Genomic DNA, 10,411 nt, shown 5'->3' on the forward strand with positions numbered 1-10,411 from the left:
ATTAAATATTTTTGCAGTAAGAAGCCAGATTTGTGTATGAGCCGTAGCTAGTTTTCTGGGACATCCTGGGAGCTTCTGGCTCTGAATTGCAGCAAGAGCGGAAGAAGCTAGTTCGAAAGGGGGACTTTCCAAGACCAACCCAACAAGAGAGGAATTTGCGGAGCATCTGTGAGGGTGAGGGGGTGGGCGGAAGGGAAGTGTGTGGACTACACACGATTCCCGCAAGCTCCGGACGCCACCCAGCGGCTATAATGTAGCCCTCGGGGAGCCAGGCTCTAAGAGAGTCAGCCGCGCGAAGCACTCTGGGACTTGTAGTCCAGCGGGGCTGCCAACGGAGCGGTTGGGTGTTGTAGTCTGACGTTTACCGGGCGGGAATTATCCTCATCCGCCGGACCACGAGTCCCGTGGTGCCCCGCGGCAGGCCGCGCAGGCGCGGTGAGTTGGTGCCGGTCAGTCCCGAAGGCTGAGGGGCCGCGGCTGGGTGGAGCGGTGTCCAGAGGGGTCGCCGAGCAGGTCTGTGGCGAGGCGGGGTCCGGCGGCCGGCACCATGTCTAGGCAGGCGAACCGTGGCACCGAGAGCAAGAAAATGGTAACTCGGAGCGCGTGACCTCGGCGAGCGGGGCGGAATGGAGGCGTTCTGGGGAAGGGGCCCGGCGCGGGGCGCAATTGGAAAAGGGCCTCCTATGAGCGCAAAGTGCTTTCGCAGGAAGGAAGGAGGAGGGGGCTGCCTGTGGGCCTGGAGGGGAGAGTCACGCCGGGGACGTCCCGGGCCTGAAGCAGGTTGCAGGGCCGCTGGAGTAGCTCAGAGATCCCTCCCCCGACGCCTGAGAGCCGCCGTGTGCTAGACCAACAGCGACGACGGTAATAGTAACTACCACTATTGCTCTCTTACTGTGTGTTAGGCACCGAGCCAGGCACTTTACGTACACGGTGTCATTTAATTCGCTAAGTAACTCTCTCAGGTAGATAATGTTACCGCAGTTTTACGGCTCCGAGAGGTTACATAACTTCCCCAAATTTACATCTAGGAAGAGTTAGGATTTGAACTCATGTCTCTGTAGAACTTCCAAGTTTCAGACTACTGGGCCCTACTGTCTCTCACACTGTGCTCTGGGGATGGTAAGAGATGCTCCGATACTGATCCTGCCAGAAAGGAACTTTTATTTGGAGGAGTAGGCAGGGTGGCAGTAAGTGGTACCTCTCTGGTGAGGGGCGGGGGGACTCCTTTCTTGCCCTGGGAATAGTGGGACACCATGTAGTCTGGTAAAGTTTGGTTGCAGGTGGCAGCCTGACCTGGAAAGTAAGGTAGATGACGCTTTCCTCCAAATTAAGGGGACCTCTTGCCAGGTGTTTTTCTTTGCCATATTCTTCCCTCCTCCAGAATTGCCCATGCTATCTTTCTTTCCCGATTTGGAAACTCAATCAGGGGCCCTTTGTTGACACTCAGCTCTAGCGGGGTGATTAAACATCCCTTATACCTTGGCATCTTACACTAGGAACAGCCACCAAAAATGGGCCACAGGAGGCCCTAACACTCCAAAGTAGTACCTGACTTTTTTTTTTTTCAGACCCCTTTTGAGAAGCTGCTGATACCAATGGATCTCCTCCCGAGATTTTTTTTTTTTAAGTTTATTTATTTATTTTGAGCGAGAGAGTATGGGCAGGGTAGGGGCAGAGAGAGAGGGAGAGAGAATCTCTAATGGCGCAGAGCTCTACACGGGGCTCGAACTCACAAACCATGAGATCATGACCTGAGCTGAAACCAAGAGTCAGACACTTAACCAACTGAGCCACCCAGGTGCCCCTCCCCAGAAATGTTAAATTGACAGACATGTACATGGACACTTGTGGACATTGTTGGAATTTTCAAGTCTTGTTTGATCCTCAATTTCCTTATTTATAAATTGGGGACAATGATGCCTACTTAAGATTAAGTGAGATAACAGTGTACAATGTATGGGACATGGTAAATGTTTGTTTCCTCTTTTCCTAAGATATGAGGAGATGCTTAGTTTTTATATCTTAGTTTTGTTTTGTACTTTTTTTAAACCTGAAATCCCTATTGAAATATTTAATACCATTTTATTTATTTGTTTATATTTAAATATTGAGAGAGAGGGAGACAGAAATTCTGAAGCAGGCTCCATGCCGACCGAACCACCCAGGTGCCCTTTTAATACCATTTTAAACAGGAACCTCCAGGTTCCACCCTTAACACCAGCAGCAACCCCCTCCGTGTTCATTCTGCTTTGGTGAGGGGAGAATTAGGGAGGGGAGCAGCACACTCCTGCCTCAAGGCTTTTGCAACTGCTAGTGTCTCTGCTTAGAACTTCCTTCCCCCAATGAGTAACCCTAACCCTCATGTAGCTACTCCCTACTTCATTCGCAGTTACTCAAATGTCACCTCCTCTGAAGAGACCTTTCCTGACTACCTGACTAGTTTTCTGTCCTCTTACTCTACTCTGTTTTTCTTCATGGCGCTATTCCATTATAAATTATATACGTGTTTCTTTTCAGTCTTCCCCATGAAAATGTAACCACCAGAGCAAGGATTTGTTTTGTCCATTGCTCTGTTCCCAGCATCTGGGATGATGCTTGGCTCTAGGGAATCAATATTTAGTGAATGAATGACATGAAGGTTTGGGGCACCCTCTCATTAATTTCCTGCTGCTGCCTACTTAAGGGCCTGTCACATGATCCTCTTGCTGGCCACCTGGTTTTGGTATGCTCCTCTCCTCCTGGGGGAGGTCTCTCCCTCTAGCAGCCCTCTTCCCAGTTGGCCCAACCTTCTGCTAATTACTGTGTTCCCTCTTAAACCCTCCAAGACTTAAATGATTAATATACCCAAGGAACTAGACCTCTGCTTTTAGTCTGTGCGAGCAGAAACAGCCCATGTATCTGGCAAACTTTTCCTGAGCCCTAACTATATGGGTGGCTCTGTGCTAGGTGTTGGGAGAAGTGCAGAGATGCAGTCCTAGTCCCTGACCTTGAGAAGCACATGCTATGAGAGAGGCAGAAAAGTATATAACACAGGGGTGTAGTACTGTCCTGGCCTAACTGCTTACTTGCTGTGTGACCTTCATTGTTGTAAGCATCAGTTTCACCATCTTTAAAAAATAGATTCGAAAGGGTAGTAATAGTATCTGTCATGGGGTTGTTCTGAGAGTTCATTGACATCATGCATGAAAAGCTAGCAGTGTGACAGTCCCCTCAACACAGTTGGCACTCGGTAAATGTCAGCTAGCAAGCATCCTTGTTTGTACAGATATTAGCCTTTATGTGTCTGTACAGTGTTTGGTTCTTGAATTCCATGGACAGTCAAACCCAACTTTATTTTGTGTTGTGTTACTAGTAACCCAACCCCAGTGGCTGTATTGTCCAGTGCTCAGGTGGGTTACTACTTCAGTGGCAGCACTCAGAATCTCCATACAGGAGGCCGGAGGGTAAGAGAGAGGGATCAACTCCCTCCTGTTACTGACCTTCATTCCCAGCTGCTTGGGGCAGTCACACTGAATTATTTGTGTTGATAAAAATAGTAAATGTGACTCTTGGAACATTAGCTCCAAAGATCGGCCCCCCTAGGAAGATTTGTTTGTCCGGGGCACTAACTGAAAAGGCTTTGAAAACCATCAAGTACAGTAGCTCACCTGAAGTAGGGCTTGGCTTTACTTGCTCTGCTCAGGTTGTGCCTATAGTACTTGGAGATCGTATTGGCTATTCTGTGGTTTCTTGGTCTGCAAAGCATTTAAAGTCCGTTATCTCATTAGATCCTCCAGCATGACAGATTTTACTGTTGCCCGTGTTTGTGTGAGGGGATTGAGATTTAGCAAAGTAAAGTGACTTACCTAAAATCCCACAACTAGTAAGTGGCAGTCCAGACTCAGAATCCGGTCTTCTGACTACAAACCCAGTATTCATTCTTTCTTTCTTTCTTTCTTTCTTTCTTTCTTTCTTTCTTTCTTTCTTTCTTTCTTTCTTTCTTTTTAATTTTTTAAAGTTTATTTATCTTGAGAGAGAGAGAGAGACAGAGGGAGGGAGAGCATGAGCAGGAAAGGGGCAGAGAGAGAAGAGGAGAGAGAGAATCCCAAGCAGGCTCCGCACTGTCAGCACAGAGCTCGATGCAGGGCTTGAACTTACCAACCACGAGATCATGACCTGAGCCAAAACCAAGAGTCAGAGGTTTAACTGACTGAGCCACCCAGGTGCCCCATAAACCCATTATTCTTTCTATTTGCCTTATTAGTTATTACAAAGTTCTTTATATTGATTCAAAAATCTCCCTCAAACCAATTCAGGATACTCTCTGATAGCACACTACAGAGAACTAGTTTAAGAATAAAAAATAACAGGGGCGCCTGGGTGGCTCAGTCGGTTAAGCGGCCGACTTCGGCTCAGGTCATGATCTCGCGGTCCGTGAGTTCAAGCCCCACGTCGGGCTCTGTGCTGACAGCTCAGAGCCTGGAGCCTGCTTCCGATTCTGTGTCTCCCTCTCTCTGACCCTCCCCCGTTCATACTCTGTCCTCTCTCTGTCTCAAAAATAAATAAACGTTAAAAAAAAAATTAAAAAAAAAAAAAAGAATAAAAAATAACAGCATCTACTTCTTTTGTAGGTACTGTACTTCTTGTGTAGGTACTATGCAGCAGGTGCCCTATATATATCTCATTGTAGCCCTCGAGGGCAGATAGTATTGTCACCATTGTACAGATGTGAAAAAAACTGATGTTCCAAAATACTAAGTGATGGCTTCGATCACATAACTTTTTACAGGACAGTGCTCAACTATTAAGAAGACTGAATCTCAGTTACTTAACCTGTCACCTATAAAATGGGGATGGATGATGTTTGCTAAACTCCTGGTTGTTATTAGGATTAATGAAAGGCATTCTGAAGATTTTATAAATGTAAATGGCCCTTGTTACTAAACATAATTAAAGCACTTAAAAATGTTGCAGAAGAGATTCATGTTTTTGTTGGGAAGGAGAATGTGGTTATTATGTTCAATGAAGAAGTTGGATCAATTGAATTAGCTGACCTTTAAGGTCCCATGAAACCTTTTGTCGTAAGGGTCACAAGGACTGAAAACCCAGGTCAGCAGTAACCTGTCTTCCTCTTCTGTTTTCTCTTTTATTCATTCCTGTCAAATCACATTGGTCTCTTAGCTGTTTCTCAAACATGGCAGACATACTCCCATGTCAGTGTGTTTGCATTTGCTTCCTACAATCTTTTCACCCAGGTTTCTTCATGGCATAGCCTTACTTCCTTCAGGTCTTTGCACAAATATCACCTTACTAGGCCTTCTCTGACTATCCTATTTAAAATTGACACCTCTTTCTCTCTCCCTCCCCTTTTCTCTCTCTCTCTCTGTCTCTCTCTCTCTGTCTCCCTCTCCCTCTCTCCCTCTCTGTGTGTGTGTATCCTTTGCTGGCTTTTTGTCCATAGCTCTTATCATCATCTGGCAAACCATATATTTTATTCAATTTATTATGTATCACCCTCCTATTAGATAATCTCTGGTACATAGTAGACATTGAATGGATGACTTTTTTCTGTGCCACAGCTCCACTCCTATTTTTAAAGTATGAAGACCTTTAAGTGATGTATTTACATTGCACACTGTTCAAGTGGGCTTGGTTCATAATCAGAGATGGAGACAGAATTGCAAATTAAGAGAGAGTGTGGAGAACCTGGGTCAGGAATCTCATTCCCAAATCCCAGGCATATTGATTCTGTGACCATGGACAGATCTGTTTAGAACCTTGATTTTTTTTATTGGTAAATTGGGGGCTGCTGCGTGTATAAGGTGCTTGATAACATTGTGATATGCATGTTACTTGGCATTATGGTGGGCTGAGGCCATTGGAGTCTCTATCCAAAGGCTCATTAATAATGGAAGGAAAGCTCTCCTGATTTAATGCAGTGGTGCCAACTCGATAGACTGGTAACTGCTGGATTGTCTCCATCCATTCATGTCCAAGCCATTCTAGTGCCAAACCCGTAACTTTACTAAAAAATCATTGGCCTCCTTAATAGCTTCCCCTTAATTGCCATATTTGGTAAATGGTCTCTGGGAGACACCCTGATCTGACTGTTTTAGTTTAGTTCAAAAAGCCTCCTGGTTCTGAAACTGATTCTCTGACTCTCTAGTGCAGGTAAGTTTTTTGTTATTTTTTAGGGGGGCTATTAATATTGAACTTATGGGGAACAGTGGGTAGAGTGAATATTGGCTTAGAAACTCTTGTTTTTTGTCTCCCAAAATTACTTTTGTCAATAATTAGCTGTTTGTCTTTGGGCAGATTACTTAATCATTCTGAGTCTCAGTTTTCCTCATCTCTGAAATGAGATTAATCCCTGCCCTTTCTGCCTTACAGAATTATGGTGGGGTGGAAAATGAGACTATGAAAAGTAGAAGGCAGTATGTGAGCAGAAGGCTCACATTATCATTCTTGCAGTGACCTCAGCACCAGGCCAGGGGGACGAGGTGAGGAGCACTGAGGTCCTGAGAGCCTGGGCCTTAACATTACTTGGACTTTCTTCCCCAGAAGACTTGAGGACAGAAAGGTGCTCTGCCCCAAGTCTGACAAGCTTCCACTCAGAAGGGAGCGGTTGGGTGGCTGACTTGATCTTTCAGCCTGCCTTCTGTGTGGATCCATTGCCCCAGATGTGCTGTTAGCATGTTCTTCACTGTGTTTAGCTCCTGACCTCCTGCTTTCATTCTGTAGTCATGGCATTTGTCATCCTTTCCCTTCCACATCTCTGTTTCTTGGTAGGTAGGTGACAGGAGTCTTTATCTGAGACAGAGATTCTGTGATTTTAACTGTGGTTGTAGTAGAAACCAGTCCAGATCAGGGCTGTGTTCCAGGTACACAAAAGATTGGACTCCTTTCAGAGTGACCCCATTCCTGGAAACATTTTCGCTCTGTGTCAAGAGGAACATTATTTTTCCTCATTTTGGTGACTTAGGAGGGGGATTATCAGAGCAGCGGACTTTGTCTAGGACTTCCTTTCCTCCCCACAGACAAGGCCCCTGGGTCCTTGCTGCTCGTGGGTGGGGCGCTGGGAGTGAGTTGAGGCCAGGACACCCCAGATATTCTTAGGTGTAGAGAAGCCATTGGTCACACCTGCTAACATACAGAAGCTAATCTGTAACTGTCTGTTTCAGGTCTGTCTTTCATGGTATCTAGTGGATGACTGCTGCTCCCACCCCAGATTCTGGTGACCCAAGCTTAGCTTGGCGGTTGTGGTGGGGTCCTGGGTTAGCAGAAACCCACCTTGATATGTTGGAAGAGTGACTCCTCTATGCATGAAGTGCCTTCTACAACCTGTTCTGTAGTAGGTCTGGCTGAAGCCCTGCCACCTTGACCCTGGGGAGCCACACTCGTTGGCACTCCATAGAGGAGGATGTTCTTTCTCACCATACACGGATGACCTTCCTTTGAATCCTGACAGCTGCATTGAGGCTGATCTAGACTCACTAAACTTTGTTTTTTGTGCATCTTGGTTCTGACTGTCTTTTGAATGTCTTTTAGAGCTCTGAGCTTTTCACCCTTACCTATGGGGCCCTGGTCACCCAGCTATGCAAGGACTATGAAAATGATGAAGATGTGAATAAACAGCTGGATAAAATGTGAGTGAGCTGCTCTGCGGGAGGGACAAGAATGGGGCTCCCTAGTGCACAATCCGCATGGTCCTTTAGAGCCCAGAACAGGATTCTCTTTTGTAACCAATATTTTGGATACAGTTTCCACTGAGCTCATGTATTGAGATGTTTTGGAATTGTCCCCTATTTTCCCTTTACCACCAGCAGCCTTATGTTCAGACGTAAGACATTCACACTCCATAATACAGTCTGTTCTCTTATTTTCTTCCCAGGGGCTATAACATTGGAGTCCGACTGATAGAAGATTTCTTGGCACGGTCAAATGTTGGAAGGTGCCACGACTTTCGGGAAACTGCAGACGTCATCGCCAAGGTCATTATCCTGGGCCACCTTGTTGTGCTGAGGGATGTCATTGGGAGGCACTGCTTACCACACTCTCCATCTCCCTTAGAGAGGCCCTTAGTATTCCAAAATACTAGTTAGGCAGCTGTCTGGTCAAAGGAGTCTTCCTGGTGGTTTGGGAATAGCACAGATTATGAAAAGGGAAGAGTGGTTGGGATCATCTGTGTGGATGAAAGCCCTACTGAAGTCAAAGCCAGGTCTCCTTGACTGTGAAGACGTAGCAGAGCAGCCTGGGGGTTAAGAATACAGACTTTGGATTCAGACAAACCTGGCTTCAAATTCTGGCTCCAGTACTTACCAGTTAAGGGTAAGTTGCTTTTAACCTTTTAATTATCACTTACCTCATCTTTAAAAAAGGAAAATAAGAGCTGCCTCACAGAGTGATTGTAAGAAGTAAAGGAAATAATGAACATGAGCATTCAATTAAAACGAATACACTTAACTTAGTGTGCTTATAGGAAATGGTCACTATTGATAATATTAACATTACATATGATAGAATTAATAATAAATGATAAAACGCCTTTAGCTTTGTGGCGTCCGTTGCCTAAAGGTTGGTTCTTTCTGTTGGAGAGCATGCCGGCCCCAATCCTACAGAGAGCTGATAGTGAAGAGACAGTGTGAGGGTTTGGAATCAGGAGGGTGGATAGAGGGAAGGATGTCTTCAGAGTAATTCTGCCACAGTGACTCATACTTGCTTTCAAGAAGGATTCAGATAGCACAGAGGACGAGGAAGTGGACCGGGCCTCTCATGTGCTGGTTCCGAGAAGCCACCCCGTCAGAAGAAGTGTAGGTGGGCAGCAAGTTGCCTAATTGTATGACGCCTTGAAGGAGCGGGGTGTGGAATTGTGCACAGATGCTTTGTCTTTTTTGCCCTGAATGCCTAAAACTCCAGTGTTTTGCAAAGGCCACAGTTTTGTTCCCAAGCCATTTAGTTCTCCTTTGCCAGTCCCATCACCTTCCCTGGTGTGCGGTCCCTACTCCTCTTCCACATAGTGCTGTCATGTGTTCCTGACAGGTGGCGTTCAAGATGTACTTGGGCATCACTCCAAGCATCACCAATTGGAGCCCAGCTGGTGACGAATTCTCCCTCATTTTGGAAAATAATCCCTTGGTGGACTTTGTGGAACTTCCCGATAACCACTCATCCCTTATTTATTCCAATCTCTTGTGTGGGGTGTTACGGGGAGCCTTGGAAATGGTGAGTGCGGCTCTTTACCTCCTGGGACACCTGAAATGTAGTAGGGGCTTGATAAAGGTTTGAAGGAATGAGAGAAGGAGAGAAAAGAAAGGCCTTTGGCTCCCCTCAGCACTTTGCTACCTGAGATGTGACGCTGCTGAGCATAGGATCCAAGGTGGATGTTTCTACATGGTGATGATTCTTGCTGATAGTAGTGCTGTCAGCCCCCAAAGCCCAGGAAATTCCCAGATTGGCTTATTTGGGTAAAGGTCTCATTTGTGGGTGCTCTTTGTTAAGTCAGCCTTACAGATCGGGGCCACTGCTTTCTACAGGGACACGAACTGGCAATCCTATCCTTGCGAGAAACCAGCCCCCTTGTTGGGACTGCCATGGATGAGTCAGCTACAGCCTGTCCCCTGTGGTTCCCCAGAGGCTGCAACTAGGCACCCGCCCCTTCATTTTCCCACTGTCCCCCAGGTCCAGATGGCTGTGGAGGCCAAGTTTGTCCAGGACACCCTGAAAGGAGACGGTGTGACAGAAATCCGGATGAGGTTCATCAGGCGGATTGAGGACAATCTCCCAGCTGGAGAGGAGTGACCATCCCCAGGACTTCAGGGTAGCTAGCAGGAAGGAGCACTTGTTGGAATCAGAAGCCTCAGCTCCCTCTGCCCTCTAGAACTCAGTGACTCTTTTAACATGGTTGTTACATATTTTTCTGTTTCCATTCTCCATGCTAATAAACAGCAGACTGCAATCTAGTCCATTTACCCCACAAGTGTGTACATTCAGGAGGGAAACTCTTTGCTCCCTCTCCCTTCAGAGGGGTTGGATGCAGTCATCTCTGGTTGGACTAGAAAGAGCTCAACTGTTTTACATTCCTGTTTGAATTTTCCAAAGCAAAACCCGTTTGATCCCATTAAAGAGGCAAGCCTACCCCACATCTATTCCTGGGCCTTCAGAAAGCCATTGGTAAATGGCTGTAGGGAATCCAGGGTTGTGGGACGGGGGAGGAGAGGCTGATAGGGATGGACAGGAATTACTAGTCATGGTGTGACACACTCTAGTGCTTGCCAGGAAAGGGGAGCCATGCTGGAAACACTGACTTCTGGGAAGCCACCCAGGTCTCATTCCTCCCTGCTGTTTGGAGGCAACATCTCCTCTTTTTACAGAGGATCCATCCTTTTTTCTTACAAATTCTTCAATAAAGACACATTCTTGAGTGAAATCCTAA

General features: G+C 46.3%; 1 protein-coding gene across 2 annotated transcripts; it reads left to right on the forward strand.

Annotated features, from left to right (window-relative positions):
• The first annotated feature begins 417 nt into the window (after window positions 1-417).
• On the forward strand, window positions 418-10,411 carry TRAPPC3 (trafficking protein particle complex subunit 3). 2 transcript variants are annotated; one of them, XM_019430237.2, is made up of 6 exons: window positions 462-589; window positions 707-861; window positions 7,528-7,625; window positions 7,871-7,970; window positions 9,019-9,201; window positions 9,658-10,411. In XM_019430237.2, coding segments are annotated over exons 3-6 (405 nt in total). In that variant the 5' UTR covers window positions 462-589; window positions 707-861; window positions 7,528-7,623; the 3' UTR covers window positions 9,778-10,411. The 2 variants fall into 2 exon arrangements, with proteins under 2 accessions (XP_019285781.1, XP_019285782.1); XM_019430236.2 differs by lacking the exon at window positions 707-861 and having other exon boundaries at window positions 418-589.

Source organism: Panthera pardus, unplaced genomic scaffold (genome assembly GCF_024362965.1).
Source record: "Panthera pardus isolate Hobbes unplaced genomic scaffold, ASM2436296v1 HiC_scaffold_11, whole genome shotgun sequence".
NCBI classification, from domain to species: Eukaryota; Metazoa; Chordata; class Mammalia; order Carnivora; family Felidae; genus Panthera; species Panthera pardus.

Coding starts and splice junctions, on each gene's coding strand:
- TRAPPC3 (XM_019430236.2), top strand. CDS start 548: ATGTCTAGGCAGGCGAACCGTGGCACCGAGAGCAAGAAAATG. Junction 590..7,527: donor GCACCGAGAGCAAGAAAATG/GTAACTCGGAGC, acceptor AATGTCTTTTAG/AGCTCTGAGCTTTTCACCCT. Junction 7,626..7,870: donor AATAAACAGCTGGATAAAAT/GTGAGTGAGCTG, acceptor TTTTCTTCCCAG/GGGCTATAACATTGGAGTCC.